The following is a 17134-nucleotide window of genomic DNA, read 5'->3' as shown; positions in this document are numbered from 1 at the left end:
TCACGCTATGGAATGGGTTGCCGATCGGCTTGCTATCGGATCCAGGCGCTGGAGCACCGCCGCCGGCAACCCGTTCCATAGTGTGACATGTGCTTCTTCAGGCGGAGCGGCGAGGGGCGTCTCTCACCTCTCCGCCTGAGTAGGAAGAAGGACACATCGCGCTTTGGAGTGGGTTGCCGGTGGCAGTGCGCCAGTGCCCGGATCCTCGGATCCGGGCGCTGGAGTACTGCCCCCTGGCAACCTGCTCCACAGCGCGACATGTGCGTCGTGCATCGTGAGGCGTGTGTCGTGACACATGCGTCATGACGCATGCGCACAACGGACGCCCCTCCCCCTGGTGGGGTGCCTTCTGGTTTGCCACCCTGGGCAGCCAGAAGGCTAGCGCCGCCGCTGTCTACTTCCCAATGTAAGAACCGCGGAGCAAATCTCATTTCTGTGTGGGGCATCCCAACAACACTCTGCCAGCTTTGTGCTCAGGGGATTCTGTTGCTGGAAGCAAAGAACCACAAATAATGCAAGGCAAACCACACTATTTTGTCAAACTTACTTTGGTTTTAATTATTTAGGACAACAACCAATCATCTGCTGGTAAACACAGCCCTGCTTGTTCTAAAAATAACGTAACCGCAGTAACTGGAGACTTTGCTCCAGCATCTGCCGTTTAAAACGGTTGGCTGTGAACTAGTGAAAAAGTATAGATGCCTTAAAAAGTGTGTGGTCCGGCAAAGTGCAGATTAGCAAGGCTAGACTGTTATCTTAATTTACAGTCCATATACTTCACATTTGCTCTGCTGGCACATTAAAAAAAAAAAACCTTTAGCAACCGGTCTTGACTCCGATTGTTTTATTAGCAATTCACTGTTTCTTCTTGACAAGTTATTACTGACTTCCCTGTCAAGAAACAGAAAATGTCAATGGATCTCTCAGCAGAGCTTGACTCAAAACCCTGCTCCGTGTTTTTTAATTTGTGACAAGACACTTGTTAAAGGAATGGCATCTCTTGCATCTTGGCCCTGGCAGAGCATCATATATTTGTCCAAAGGAACAAGCCGTATCTGTTTTTTAACAAGGGAAGGCAGGCATTTGGCTTCTCCCCTGACTGTTCAAGAAAAGCTGGCAGGTTGGTCAATGTAGAGAGCTGCTAAGGAGACCTTTGCCTTCCTCTTAACATTTTTATTTTTAAATTATCAGCATGGAATCCTCAACCTAGACTGCCAAACAAAAAGCTTCATCTTATTCTGCTTCGCTACCCTGTTGAGCTGATAACAATTTCCTGCAACATTTTCAAAAGTGACTCTCTGCCAATGGATGTGGAATATGTTTGTACAAGGGGCTGATTTCCCTTTGGCTGATAATGTGGCCAGGATGCGCTCTCTCTCTCTCTCTCTCATTCACAATTGGCTTGTTCACTAAGACGAGAAGTCAAGGAAGGCGATGATAGGATAGGTTTGTGTTTGGAATGATTTCAGGGGACGTGAAGAATGCCAGGTCTTGACCTGGGCGGGTTTTGTAGGATTAACCCAGATCCAGATTAAGGCTGCCTCCCATGCTGACAAAGGTTTGACCTGCCGGGCCTAATGTCACATACTATATAGTCGCATGACAAGAACTGAATGTAATTTCGGTTGAGCATGCACCTAACACAAGTATCTCACTAGTTACTCTGCAGAGAGCTTGAATGTGACACTGGCTGACCTTAGCTTAGAGACAGGTCAGAATGACAGCCCCACCGTTGCCTCTGGTAGGAAAATAAATCTTGTCAATAGACAGCCCCTCCTTCCCAACCCTGCTCACTTTGCCTGATTAAGCAAATAACTGGGGTAGGATGGAGAAAGTACTTTTTTAAGAGAGTTGGAAGGGGTTTGAGAGAGGGGCCACATTGCTTCCAATTGCCCACACACTTACCATATTTTTCCGTGTATAAGACTAGGTTTTTCCCTTTAAAAATAATGTCAAAATTTAGGGGCCACCCCCCTCTATTTTCTTAAATCTGAGTCCCAAAATAGGGGGTGTCTTATACATGGGAGCGTCTTATAGATGGGAAAATATGGTATATTTCTTTGGTTCCACTGGTCAAACAGATTTTCCATGCGTAGCACAGAAGCAAGCCATTGGGCTACAAATCAGGAGTTCCCCTGTTTGAATCTCACCTCTGCCACAAACACAAAAGGTAGGATGCTGCACCTCAGCCTCAGCTGCAATATGGGGGATGATGATAATACTGACCTCCTTTAATGAGCATAGGTAATTGTCTTGTACTGAGCCAGACCATTTGTCCACCTGGCACAGGACTGTCTACACTGACTGGCAGTGGCTCTCGAGGATGTTAGGCAGGAGCCTTTCCCAGTCCTGCCTGGGGGTGTCAGAGACTGGAGCTGGGACATTCTGCATGCCAACACTTGGGCTTCACCCCTGACCTCGCAGGGTTGTTGTGACAAGATCCGTCATGTGAAATACTCTGAAAAATCAACAGCACAATTCAAAAGCTAAGTATCGTTATAATCGGAATCAGCGTTGTTATTGCAGAAACAAAATAGAAAGCCCTGCATGTCCTACATACCAGAGACAAGCAGAGATCCTGGTTTCACTGCCTTCAGCTATCCTCTGCCTCCAGTTTGAGTAAAATAATTTCTGTGCTATCTCTCTCTCACACACCCTTGTCTCACTGTATGAGCCAGAAATGCTTGCCATATCCAGTCTACTTTAATGAAAGGGGGAGGGGGCTATCGTATTTAAGAATATTGCATGGAAATAGCTGAGTACCTGGAATTCGTTGTAGACCAGCTTTTTGCAACCTGGTGTTTGGGCCTACAGCTCCCTTCAGTCCTAGCCAGCATGGCCAATGGTCTGAGACGATGGGAGTCGTAATCCGAAACACCTGGAAGTCGCCAGGTTGGCAGAGAGAGGCTCTCTTAGATTTTAGGTGCTCATCTGGCATTGTGCCTTCCCTTGTAGAAAGCGAAACTTACTAATGAGGATCTGGCCCCACCTTGGCATGGGTCCTCAGCATGCCCTCCTCCCATGAGTGAGGGCTGCCCGCATCTCCCCTCCCCTCCCCAAAGCTCCATCCTCCAAGCATCTCCTTATCCGCGGACGGGCAATGTGGATGGAGGCAGCAGAAGTGGCACTGCAACTGGAGGCTGCAGAACGGAGGTGGTGCCAGGCCCTTTGGCCAACCACACTGCCTGGTGCCACCAGGCCTGCATTCTCCATGCTGACTCAGGGCATGAGTCAGCCAAAGCTTAGCTGCATCTAAATCCTGTCCATCTCAACTGCAAAATCATTCTCCGCATGCATTGAAATTACTGGGGCTTTACAACGCTTGATTTTTGCTGGCTCGCGGGCCCCTGATTCAGGGGTGGCAAACTTGTGTCTCTCTAGATATTGCTGGACTACAACTCTCACTGTCCCTTAGCATTAATTAGAGAATAAAAGACTCATAAGCTATTCCGTAAATCAGAAAATGCTAGAGTGATTCTGAAGCGTGAGTCTATGAAGCTCTACTCAGAAGCAAGTCCCAATGAGTCCAATAGGAAGTCCTAGTTAGCTTGTTTCCACCTTGAACAGATTGTTCACTTCTCTTGGAATCTTCGTCATGATGCTTCACCTCGTACGCTTACAAAAAACACATGGAAACACAATCTCACACTCACATTTGGCCCCTTGACATCCAAAACTATTGGCAATTTTCCTTTCAACTTTCCCTTTTTGCATAAATGTGTCTCCCTCCCTCCTTCTCCCCTACCCTATTAGCAATGCAAACTAGCAGGATGGAGAGATTTCTACCTCTCCCCTCCATTTATGGTTGAAGCAAAACCATGCAGAAGGCTGCTGGATCATTAAGCTCTGCGTTCCATGTGGGGAGGGGAGGCCAGAGGTGGCACCGAGAAGGGACTGAATGGTGGCACTCAAGCACTGGAATTAATCCTTTCGAATGATTCGGCCAGGGAGGGAGCCAAGAGGCTGTTTTCCTTTGGCTTGATGAGTATAAATATTCATATGCGGATAGCTTTTCGGATACACTTAAATCAATATTTAAGCTCCAGAGGGCGGTCAAGGAAAGGGCAAAAACAAAACCCCAAGCCGGCATTTTAAGGGCCTATGCACAGCGCATGGGGTAACTGAGAAATGTGGCTCAAGACAAGCAACAGTGTTTACATTATGCTATTCAGAAACGTGGTCTGGCTACAAGAATGAATAAGGATTGTTTGAAGAACAGCACTGGGTGAATCCAACGGCTCGTGCTTCTTCCAGGACCTGTTGCCCTCTAGATGCTGTTGGACTCAAACTGCCAGCCAGAATGGCCAATGGATTTAGGAGCGATGGGAGCAGCAGCTCAGCAACAGCCGGAGGGCGAGAGGTTCCCCACTCCTGCTCTAGAAGAAGGCTGGATGGGGCATCCAGAAAGCGAGACAATCAACAAAGCAAGAGTTCTCTGCATTTCTTGTCATTTCAGAAACACACCTGGAAACCAAAATGCTGCATGATCCAGGGAGGCAAGGGCTGTGGTAACTCGCCTCTGGTGGCCCAGTGAACCAGTGCTTTGCCAACTGTAATGCTAACTAGGCGTGTCCATGTTTCCCTCCCCCTTTGGGCGGGGGGCGGGGCGGTTCTGTGCTTTTGACAGCTGCACAACATAGGGAAATCTGGCACATCCCCCCAATTGCTATCTCCTTTGCTGAATTTCTCCCTGTGGTCCCGCTGTTAAAGCACAGGAGCCCTTGCAGAAAAAAAGCTGGCAACCTTAAAGCCTATGCTGTTTGTAAGATATAATCTCTGGCTATTTGTGAAAAATATTTCCCTGAAGTAGTTATGCCAGGATGTTCAAGGTTTTCTTGGGCCATTTCTCTTAGTGCTGAACAGAAAATGAGAAACTTAGGTCAGCATCAGGTTCATTCATATCTGATTTTCCTGATCCTTCTTTCTTGGAGATCTTTTCTCCCCACATTGGCTTCCCCTTTACAACAAACCTAATTCACAGGGTTGTTGTGAGGACAGAACCATGTATGCCGCCCTCAGTTCCTTGGAGGAAAAGTGGTACCTAAACGTAATAACAAATGAAGGATCTGCAATATTTTACCAGTTTGGTGGAGAAAAGATGCTGCTGCAAGGAGCATAGGTTCATCCAAAATGGGCTCTTGCTCCCCTCTCCTCCCAGAAGTGCTCGTTGGTTCTACAAGCAGGGGATGTTAAGGCACCAGCTGTCTGGACCTTCTCAGAAAAGGCCAGTATGAAGAGCGCAAGCAAAGCGGAAGAAAATGCCGAAATCCATAGCTGCTTACAAAGCATACATCTGTGGCACATTTAAAGCATGTAGCTTCCCCCAAAGAACCCTGGGAACTGTAGTTCACCTCGCACAGGGTTACAGCCCCTGGAACCCTTAACCAACAACAGTTCCCAGGATCCTCTGCAGGGGGTGGGGCACAAGTCATGTGCTTTAAATGTCTGGCATATATCTAGCCCGCACTTTGAAGCTGGGTTGTTCCCTCTGCACTCTTCGCATAGGATGGGAGAACATTTCTGTGGATCGCAGGAAATATATTCAGAGCAGCTGGAATTGCTGGTGCTTTGGGTGTCCAGGGAAAAGGCTGCATTTTAAACTGCTGTTTCGAGGTGCCTCTTGAGCAGAATGCCATGCAAACATCACCCACGTCCCTCCATGCAGACGACCAGGGTGATGGATAGATATTGCGGCACAAGGGGGAATTCTGTAGGTGCCACATACACACAGCGATGTAGCTAGCCGATCGGGTGCCCAGGGGTGAGCCAACTGTGGGGACAGGCGAGCCGGGCAGGGTGCTCTGGGTGGGGCCTGCATGGAGTCTGCCCATCACCTCCCCTCCATAGCCGCCCTCCAGGTGAGGAGGCGGCGGTGGGTGGATGCAAGCCAGCATGGTGACTGCAGGCGCCCAAGTCACCATGTCACTCCCAGGGGAGACTCATGGCTTGGCTGTGCTGCAGGGCCTATGGTAAGTGCCCCTCTCCCGCTAAGCTGCTGCGTACATAGCCAATGTCTCTGCAACCTATTTTATATGATGCTGGCTTGCATCTCTGAGCGCTTATTCCTCCTGAAGCGAGCTGGCCACGTTTGTTGCTGGGACCATCATTCCTGCCCTCCCGCACTCTCTCCATGATGCATTTGTTTTCCTGGCCTCCCAGCTCTTTCCGCGAGCCTTTCAGTCAAATAAACAGTGAACATTACAAAGGTTTCATACATGCACCCTTTGCGCGCTTGGATCTGGGCATGGCAAAACAGGAAATGCCAGCGCTCCTATCCAAATTTGGCTGATCTCTCACAGAACATACAACCACTGTTACTTCTTTCCCCAGAACTACTACTTCTCTCTCTCTCCCCCCCCCCCCCGCTTCCCTTTCTTTTTAAAACCGTGGCAAAAACAAAATGGTTTTCAATTTCACACCTCGTGGAGCACAGCCAAACTGCTGCATAAACAAGGTAAACAAATGTGAGGCAGAGCAAGGCAGCCGGCTTCAGATGAGGGTTTTGCCCTACGATGTGTGCTCAAGGTCTGCGAGAAGCGTACATAACAAACTCGTTGGCTAAGGCCACAGTAAAAAGGGTTTTCTTTTCTGGTGTTTACGCTGCTGTTGCCAACCTTAGTCGAGGATGTATTAACAGTGGACGCATTGATCCTGATCTTATTACTCCAGCCACCAGCTGAGCAAAAGGACCGCCGTTATTCGACGCCAGGTCTCTGTTTCGTCGTGTCGTAGGATCGGACGACTTGAGACTGGGAAACGACCCCGTGCTCCTCTTGAGAAAACGCGTACCCGTCTGGAGAAGAAGAGAAGGAGCAGCGCAGAGGGGAAATCGATGAAAGAACATACCTTGTCAATAGTTAAAAGAAAGTGCCACAATGGTGGAATGGTTAGAAGAGTTCCATGATCACCCCCACCCCCACCCCCGCCTTGCTTCCAGAACCAGGACTCAAGGAGACTCACAGAAATCAAAAGAAGCATGAATAAAACCCAGAAAGCTAAATGTGAAGAGAAGACAATAGGTAAAAATGATAGTTAAATAGTTAAAACAGTAGAGTGGGAATGGTCCTGTGACACCTAGGTTCACACCACTTTGGTGTGGATGGCTTTAAAAGAGGATTGGACAAATTCCTGGAGGATAAGGCAATTCATGGCACTTGCCATGACGACCATGCTCTGCTCTGCAGCACATGGGATAGGGCAGCCTGTGGACAATCATGAATAAAGCCCTAATAAAGTTGATACACCAAGGTTGGACAATATGTTGCCCTCCAGTGATGTATTGTGGCATAGCTGCCAAGTTCCCGTTTTCCCCGGGAAATCCCCGTTTTTCCAGCTGTTCCTAGCTGAAAAACGGAATTTTTTTGTTTCCCCCTGGTTTATTCTGCCGCGGTGGCCATTTTGGAACTGGGCAAAGCAGCATCAAAAGTCACTTCTGAGCATGCTCCGCCCAGTTCCAAAATGGCGGCAGCGCTACTTCTGGTCTGCTATTTCCAGCCCGGTCCCTTATTTCTCTGACAGCAACTTGGCAGGTATGGTATTGTGGACTACAACTCCCATAATCCCTGGCTACTGGCAGTGCTGGCTGGGGCTGATGGGAGTTGTAGCCTGCAATATCCAGAAGGCACCAGGCTGTATCCAGTACCCAGAAGGTACCAGTCTATGCTACTGTAAGGAAACCATGTGCTGGAAGCAAGAGGGACATGCTTTTCACAATGGGAAACTTAAGAGCTGAAGCCCGTAGACTGAGCTCTCCTCCACTCCACCCCTCCATCCCCCAAAATTTGACTGGGACTCCACTAGATACAGCACTTAGCATGATGTTTAATCCCGCTCTGCCTTTCACTACTGTTGGCGAAACAAAGAAAAACTGTTGGCATATATTTCTGTCTTCCCCAACTCCTTTACATGTGACCCAAAAGTTGACTAATTGCACATTTCCGCTATCTTTAGAAACCAAACAATGAAAGATTCCATCTCTGGCTTTACAATAGAGCCATTGAAAGCTTAAACGTCTCCCCAACTCTCCTCCCCCCTTTTAAAAGCCGCACCTATTATTCCATTCTCTGGAACAAGACACCCATTGTTTGGAGCATGTACAGCTGCCCAAGAGTGCAAGAGCAGTGTCATAGAGGCTCTGGCATAACACAGGTCCCAAATTCTCAGCCTCTTCAATCATCTGAGACTTGAGGATTTAGAAGTTATCTGATGGTGTGTGGGAAGTAAGGCTTGCAATATTGTGAAATTATAGGTTTTCCCATTTTCTGGAGGATATCAGTGCAGAAGTATTAGAAGCGTATTGCTGTTAGCTTGGATACCCTTCTGGGTGAGAGATTACAAATCAAGTTTATCTCCCATGTAAGGAGTATCTGAAGAAGTGTATCTGAAGAAGTGTGCATGCACACGAAAGCTCATACCAAAATATAAACTTAGTTGGTCTTTAAGGTGCTACTGAAGGAATTTTTTTATTTTCCCATGTAAGGAGATATGTTAGTATCACCCTTCTCAGTATAGCTACCTGATCATTTTGTTAGTGTTCCCATTGGGTGAGGGGCAGCAGGTACCCAGAAGCAGCTCATCAGGAAGGGCAGAGCTGCTAGGGCAACTTCCTGGCAGGGCAGTTGTTGCTGCTTACCAAGAGAGAGGAGAGGCAGAGGGGAGGTCAGCACAGTGTGAAAAACATCAGTAATCTTGTGCTCCTGCTACTGGTGTGTTTGCACCACACTGACCTCCATAGGAAGGAATATAGGGAGATGCCTTCTATACTGAATCAGAACATTGGCCCATTTAGCAGCAGCTCTCCAGGGTTCCAGAGAGCAAACATTGCCAACCCAACCTGAAGATGTTAGGGATTGAACCTGGGACCCTCTGCATGGAAATCAGATGCTCTATCATTGAGCTAAAGCCCTTAAGCAACCCATATTCTATATTTTCTCTGCAATTCAATGGGGACGACAATCTTTTACCTGCTTTGGCACATGCCTTAATCAGGCAATCTGATTCGGTAACAGACCATTTTTGTACCATTGTACAATACACGTTTCTCTGTTGCATGAACTGTGCTGCTAATTATTATTGGGCACCCAACCCTTTCCTTCCTCCTTTTCCTGGAGTGCTGTTTAACAGTATCTATTGATAAGGGATGACAGGTGCTGTAGGGGATAATGGATCAGCCCCTTTCTAAAGTCTTAAAAATACAGTGAAAATTTATGCTCATGAGAAAAACGGGTGGGTGAGGATTGCAGCAAAGCCTAACTGGCCCTTAATCATTAGTATTTCTGGGGGACATGCTAACAGAGGTAAAATTTATTTTAGTACCCTCTTCTTATTTCCTGTGGCTTATCAACCTGTTAAAAGCTCGGGGATGCCTTCAACAGTGTGCACAGCCTCATAGATCACACCTGACAGCACAAGCTTTCTTGTGTGTGCCAGAACATTATTTTTCTTCACACTTTTGTTCCGGAGGGTCAAACAGCCTCTCGCATCCAGAGCGTGTCTGAAGGGGAAGGACATTTCATTGTTTTCACCTGCTTTTCAAACGATGCAACTCTGGAACCAGTCCAAAGCCTAAGGGTGTAAATCGGCAATGATTTACATCTCTGTACCCTGCACAAATAAATAACCTCTAAACGGGAATTCCCCTAAACAGGATGGATATAAGAAGAGCCTTATATGGGGAGACCAATGGTGGTCTGCATAGTCAGGGAGAGCATTTCCAAGTGTGGTAATAAGCTCCCTCCCAATAAGCTCCCTCCCAATAAAGAGAGCAAAAACCAATGTCCCATATATACGTATACAGAAAGGAGGATGCCCAAGGGCACAACATTGGGGACCCAGGGTCTATAACAGGGATGGGGAACTTGTGGCCCTCCAGGTGTTGTTGGCCAAAGCTCAGGCATGATGGGATTTGTAGTCCATCAATATTCCCAGGCCTGCCTTAGACTCCCTGAGGTTGAGCAGGGAACAACACACTTGCAGAGTATTCTCTGTGCGCATACCTGAACAATGAGCTCATATGCTGGAAGGAGGTATCTTGCAAGCACTATAAACTAGATATTCCTGAGCTGCACAAACCCTCCGAATACTTAAGAGCCACCCAAACAAAATGAATAGCCGGTGGCAGCTGGCGGGGAGGGGGTATCTACAGTGCTCTGATCTCCCCACAACCTCTTCCTCACTAGAAGGGCAGAGGGTCCCCCGATAGGAAGCCAGGTGTTTGGTGCTGTTCCCCACCCCTCACCCCCTGGTGAAAAGCACAACGGTATGCACTCTGGGCAGGGGGTAAGTTATGTTGCGGAAAATCCCTGAACTGCACAGCATTTGATGCTGAAACAATATGTATAAAGGTAAACCTTACTGCATGCCAATGAGCGCATTGAGGAAGCAAATTGTGCAATGATGTTGCCACAGGGTCAGGCTGCATAAAAGGTTGTGCAGAAAGCTGTGAGAGACTGCCCTTCAATGGCAGCGTTAAAATATCATTTTTGATCATTTTAAACTTCAGCTGGCATCTCTCTGAAATACAGTTTAAAGCAGCGATCATACTGTAATACGTTTCTCCCGGACTTTGGGGCATAGCTGCCAAGTACCCCGTTTTTCCCGGGAAACCCCCGTATTTTCTTGCCGTTTCCCGCTGGTCTCCCGAATGGATTTATATCCCGTAAATCCCCCGGAAAGCAGCTCCTGCTGGCGGCCATGTTTCTGGTGCCGCTCTGCCCATGTATGGGCACCGGAAATCAGGTGGCGCTGGGATCGGAAGTCGCTTCTACACATGTCTGGTGCTGCGGACATTTTGGAAATGGGCAGAGCGGCGCTGGAAGTCGCTTCTACGCATGTCTGGAAGTCGTGTAGAAGCGACTTCCGCTGCCGCGCCGCTGCTGGTCCCAGATTTTTCAATCCGGAACTTGGTAGCTATGCTTTGGGGGGTTGGTGGGATATGGAGGAATGAAAGTTTTTGCAAATGTCTGAGGATATTTGAAATCTTGGGAAAGGCACAGACCCTAATTCCAGTTCCAAATAGGAGTGTCACTATCAGCCACTTTGCTTCTCTGTCGGATCATCTCTCCCTAGCCCTCATTTTGCTAAAGGGTACAAGCTACTAATTTGAGCATAGTGTGCCGCTCTCTGCTTTCCATTCATTTCTACAGGGCTTCAGATAGGAGTTGCATGCAAACCCAACCCTGCCCGTTACTCCTGCAGCATTTCAGGACAGAGTTCTGTTACTTACGTGAGACACCTTGCTGGACAGAATGAGCACGGAAGAGACTTGGAGGGGTTTTTCTGCCAAGCCTTTTTAACAAGTGGTCCCGTTCGTTCATGCTGCAAAAAGAAAGAACAAGCCCAGTGGGACGCTCACAACATGAACCATTAAATGGCCTCTTTTAAAATCGAAGAAGGAAAACAAGATGTGGGCACAACAGTGATGGTGCAGGATCTATATAGCATCTCCCGATACCTTTCAAGTGTAAACAAGCAACCAGCCAATTCTAATATGCTCATGGCACTGAGCCATCGCTGTTTAGAGAACATACATATTCCAAGTTAGTTGGAAGGTTCTATAAACTTTCATTGCACGGCATGCAAACTTCCTTAGGGTCACAACTGCTGCAGAGAGAAAGGGCAACATGATGTTATGTAGGATATGTTAAGTTAAACTGTTCTATTCAGAAGTACCGACCTTGGCATATTTCCAGTTTTTTTTAAAAAAGCCCATTCTGTTTCCCACTAAGCTCCAGAGACAAGGGAGTGCACTTCTGGGGGTGAAGTCAAACTGCTGCATTAGCAGCGTGGAGGTGACCTCCCCAGGCTACAAGCCTGGGCAGTGTGTATGGAGGTCCTGGGCTTGGTCTTGCTGATGTGGTCCAAAGGAAAAGAGAACAAGACATTTAGCCCCTGCTTGTCTGCAGGAGTTACCAGAAGGAGGTGCACAAGACGCCATCCAACCATCTTAGGGACTCCACTCCAGTTTTGTGAAGGGTTTACTCCTTAGCCTTTTCTTCTCCCAAAGAACTCACGCAAGGCAGTGGAGGTTTAGGATCAGAGCTTTCCCTTCTCCTAGTTGGGCTAATGTCCCAAGTGGACAAGCCCCACCTGCCCCTTGCTTCCCTCTACAACACCTGCAGAAAATGCCTTCTTGACTATTAAACCCGCTATTGGTCTTGACCACGCAATCCACCAGAACCTGTCTTTGCACGCAGGGGAAGTCTCATAACTCACCAAGAGTTTGAGACCCATCGGCTCCCTTCACCTGGTTTAGCCAGCCAGCTGAAGCTGTTTCCCAGAGTGTGGCCGCTGTCACATGCTGACAACTTCTAGGAGCCACAGGTGAGAGCAGAGTGGAGGGTGGGGACCAAAGGTGGACAAACTACCTCAGAAGGAGCGAGACATTTCCCCAACCAGAGGTACTACTCCTTCCCTAACACCCCATACAACACTACAGGGGTGCCAACTTGAATAAAATATTGGGGAGGGGGAGGTAAGCCCCACCCCATATAATCAATCACATGACACAGAACACACATATCATTTGAATGGCAATGCCCATCAACTTTGAGGGGTCTGCCCCCCTCAAATATTTTAGGAGGGGCAAAGGGACCTTGCCCCTCTAGGAGGTGGCTCTTATGCCTAGCTACATATTAAGGCAGCAAAATCATACACTTTGGACACCTTTATTTCTCAGGACTGAAGCATACAGTCTTCCACCTGCCACACTGGCTCTAGCTCAGTGCACAGAGCAAAAACTGGATGAACAGCAAAGCACTGTGAGGCTTACACCATGCATGCAAGTCGAGGGCTCCATTAAGCACAGGAAGCTGCCTTGCGTGGAGTCAAATCATTGGTCCATTGAGCTCAGCATTGTCTGCGCTGATTTGGAGTGGCTCTCAAGGGTTTGAGACCATGCTACCTCCCAGCCCTGCGTGGAGGGCCGAAGGCTGAACCTGAGACCTTCTGCTTGCAAAGCAGATGCTCAACCACCGAGTCGCAGCCACGAAAAGCCAAGTGCAATTTTCTAAAACTCCCACCAGGCGGGAACCCCAGAACTGAAAAGGGGCTTGCCTGCAAGCAGTAGATAAACTTGCCAAGGATCTTCATTCCACTAGGAGAGTAAACTGTATAATTTCCTTTGCTCCCGAAAAGAACAGTAAACATAATAAAGAACTATTTTCTGCAACGCATGCCAGGAGTATTGCACTGCTCAAAATCCAAGGCATTTAGGCTTCCAGCAGATAAGCCAACACAAACATACTAATTCCTCCTCAGGATATTATGCAAACTGTAACGGCTCCCCTCCATCCTGACACGTGAGGCAAAAACTAAGTCCAGAAAGGTTTGCCTGTGTGCTTCTCCTTTGTCTGCAGAACATGCTACAACATGACCAGGAAGAAAAATGTTGTGGGAGATCCTGGCACCATCATGGCTCCTGTGAGTTGGTGGATTATGCCAGCGTCTCCATCTCGCCTTACTTCAGTGTGGGCAATGGTAAGTGCAACACCTTGGGGACAGTGCAGCCTGTGGACAATCGCTAATAAAGGCCTAATAAAGCCAATACACGGAGGGGTAGCCAACATAGTACCACCCAGTGATGTGTTGTGGGCTGCGACTTCCATCATCCCTGACGGTTGGCCATGCTAGCTGGGGCCGGTGGAAGTTGTAGTCCACAATGTCAGGAGGGCACCAGGGTGTGGAAGGCCACACAACAAGAAGAATCCATAGCAGAACTCCTGGGTGTAATCTCAGTTCTCTCCATAAAGACTCATCCGTGCATTATGATAATCAGTGTTCTAATGATGACGTGACCTCTATTACCACCTGGAGACGGCCAGCTGTTTGTAAGAGCTAGAGGTGACAATAGAGGAGGATAGTAAAACAACAACAACAGAAAATCAATTGCAAAAAGAGAGAGAGATACAGATTTGCACAGGATTTGTATATGCTCATTTAGTTATTTATTAAATTAAGTTGCTTTATCTTGCCCAGGGCAACTTAGAACCAACCAGACAGACAGACAACCCTCGGCCCCGAGATATATGGAAACCAAGAGGAAGAAGAAATAAAAAACACCCCACTCACTTCTAAAAGGCCAGATAGCTTTTAAAATTAGTTTTTATGAAGGATTTTCTTGTGTAACAAGCAAACCAACCAACCAACCAACAAAACAAAAAGAAAAGAAAGGCCAGATAGTTAAAACGTCAAAGGTTTGATTATAGAGGAAAGTTTTTGCCTGGTACCTAAAGATATATCATGATAGTGCCAGGCAAGCCTCCCCAGGGGACAAGGGATGATGGGAGTTGTAGTCCAAGACCATGTGGAAGACACTACATTGGCTACCCCTACATTGTATGTACACAGTTCTTTTGTTCTACTCTCACCTCCAGTCAAACTAGGTTTTCAGGTTTGGATGACATACTAAGCCAAACTTTGGTTCAGCTCACAGCAATGCAGCAGCTTCGGTTTCTATTCTGGGAGCTCATGTGCTTGCACTACGGTAAGCCATGATTTGGTTTTGTGTTATGTGCAAACTAAGCCTATGAATTTCAGGTTCTGCAGCTCATTGTTTAGAATTTAAACTTCACTGTCACTGTTACAAATGCTTGTGAAATGTGATGGGGCTCCTAGAGAGTGTGGGAAATGTTAAAGTTATCAATTCTGCTAGTGATGTGTATGTCCTGTTCGCTGCCCCCAAATGATGCTTTTTTTCCCCACCTGAGAGAAAGGGGTGGGTTGGGAATAATTGTTCTAGGGCATCAGCTAAGCCCCAATTAACAACAGTAAAAAGGATCCTTTGTCTTTTTAGCCCCTCCCGCAAAGTAAAGCAGTCCCTAAGCCTGGGCAAAGAACATCTGTCTTTACACATTCAGATGACAAGCATCAAAACAAACAGAATAATTCAAAGCTGACCACAGGGTCCCACTGGCTTATTCGTTGGAGTAATTAAAAAAAGATGAGCTTCACCACCAATTAACCTACTGAGCACTAATTAGTGTTAATGAGGATTCGAGGCACTTGCTGCAGCTTGACCCAGAATGTCCTCCAGAGTTCACTAATTGGCAGGTGGCAAAAGCGAAGACACAGACAGAAGGGAAGGTTAAAGTGGATGCAGGTGTCTTGGTGATAGAACAGGCACATCCTGGGAAACTGGGTGCCTCTGCCGGGGTTTTAAAAATTCAGGTTGTCCCTCCCCCAGCTCTGGCCCCTAACAAAAGAGCAAGTTAGAAGCTGTGCTCTGACATGATTTGTGAGCAAAGCTACAGGATCCTGGTGATGGGAGGGGGACATTTTTTTAAAAAAAACAAACAAGCAGAAGTCACTCTGATCTACTGGGGATTTCTCCTATGCAAACCCCACTGAAATGTGCAAGATTTCTTATGCACATTTCACGCGTTTTATGTTGGGCTTACTTCCAAGGAAATGAGTTGAGAAGAGAGGAGGTCATTAGCAACCAGCAGCCTGGGAACTTGCTGGTAAAGCTCACCTGCTGACATTTGCTCGAGTAATTAAACAAAAGAAAAACTAGGTGGACAGGGAAATGCACTCACGTGCCTGGCTCAGTTTTTAATATATATACAGTATATAAATGCTATCAGGCTTTTCTGCATTTATTAATGCCGCGCCATGAAATAAGCAATTTCCCCCCTTAAATATGCAAATTGTTCTGTGAAATAAGCACATTTCCACTGTGAAATACAGGCTGACACATGGCCTACTTTAGCGTTGTCTCTAGCCTTACACTTCCCCTCTGGTTCTTTTCCAAAAATATAATTAATAATAATAGTAAAAAAAAAATTCCATTTGCTAGCATATGTGGTTATGGGTTGGATTTTAATTTATATAGATATTTCAGTAAAGTGACAGCTCTCAGAACTAAACTAAGTAATGAACTTCTTCTGTTCAGTTTAAAACCTCATTAAGTCGGTACCCATATCATCACTGGAGAATAAAGCCCCAATAAATGTTATGGGAAAGGAGTAGCATCTCATAGGGCACTACATGATCTCTTCGGTTCTTTATGCAGGCTGGACTAAGAACATCTGCCCAAACTGAAGTATCTTGTGATCTTATCTGCAACCATCAGACGTGTTGGAACTGTGTGCCTGGTCACAGAAGTTCAAAGTCGGTTGACTATCCCCTTACAATTTCTAGATGGCAGGAGTAGATAATCCATGGCTCTCCAGATGTTGCTGGACTACAACTCTCACCGTACCTGATCATGGGCCATGTTGGTGGGGGGCTGATGTGAGTTGGAGTCCAACAAGATCTGGGGATCCCAGGTTCCCTATTGCTTCTAAAGGTCCCTTTCCAAACAACTAAAGTGGCTGGGGGAACCCACCCAGATGGGTGGGGTATAAATAATAAAATTATCATCATTATTATTACTTCAAACCCTTCCGATTTAGGCTGTTATTTTCTGGCAAGTCCGAATGGACTGCATGCACCAGTTTGTTGGATGTTACTATCTCTGCTTCTCTCTCTCTCTCTCTCTCTCTCTCTCTCTCTCTCTCTCTCTCTCTCTCTCTCTTTCACTTTAACAGGGGGAGTTTCATGATTCGACCAGCTAAATAAGATACCCTGTTTAAGAACCGACCCCAAATTCTAAAAGTGTATATATGCCTCTGAAATGCTACTGCTTTTATATGCCACATTTGCTTTTATTTTTAAAAGGTAGGCAGACCATGGTAAATTCCTGGCTGTTCATACTTTTGCTCTCCATACCTGGACTGGGCTTCCAAGGTATAAATGGACAGGGTGGTACACAACTACATAACACGCCTCCATCAACACAAGGATTTCCACTTATGCAATGGGACTTTCCCCCATCTCTCCTGCCTCCCACAACTGCACCAGAGGGGTTGGAGGAGTCCCCAGAACAGATTTAGGGACTGCAAGGGGGGAGATGGGAGGAGTCCCATTTTGCAAGCAGATGAGAGACTTACTTAGTGCTATGCTGGACACAACTCACAATGTATGCCTTTTTTCATACATGTATAATTTTACAGGAAGCGCAGAGTCATTCTAGGTTTAGAAGAGCTAACTCAGCATACCTGATCCTAACAATCCACAAACATTCTGAGCTAACTCACTGAAACGCCTGAGCCACAGAACAACTATTTATAAAGGGGGGGACCCTTCCTCCTGCCCT

General features: G+C 46.9%; 1 protein-coding gene across 9 annotated transcripts in view; it reads right to left on the bottom strand.

Annotated features, from left to right (window-relative positions):
- Nucleotides 1–6151: 6151 nt before the first annotated feature.
- ATP8A2 (ATPase phospholipid transporting 8A2) overlaps nt 6152–17134 on the bottom strand; it is a 325668-nt gene continuing 314685 nt past the window's right edge. For 8 of the 9 annotated variants that reach the window (XM_060273822.2, XM_088668267.1, XM_060273824.2 and 5 more), the window contains 2 exons: nt 11225–11316; nt 6554–6793 (listed from right to left, as the gene is read on the bottom strand). In XM_060273822.2, the coding sequence (XP_060129805.1) occupies nt 6696–6793; nt 11225–11316 (190 nt within the window). In that variant the 3' untranslated portion in view covers nt 6554–6695. Of the gene's footprint in view, nt 6794–11224; nt 11317–17134 lie in introns of all 9 variants that reach the window. The other variant, XM_060273823.2, reaches the window with a different exon arrangement.

Source organism: Zootoca vivipara, chromosome 4 (assembly GCF_965207765.1).
Source record: "Zootoca vivipara chromosome 4, rZooViv2.hap1.1, whole genome shotgun sequence".
NCBI lineage: Eukaryota > Metazoa > Chordata > Lepidosauria > Squamata > Lacertidae > Zootoca > Zootoca vivipara.
Note: the sequence above shows the minus strand (reverse complement) of the source record. Positions and strands in the feature narration are given on the sequence as shown.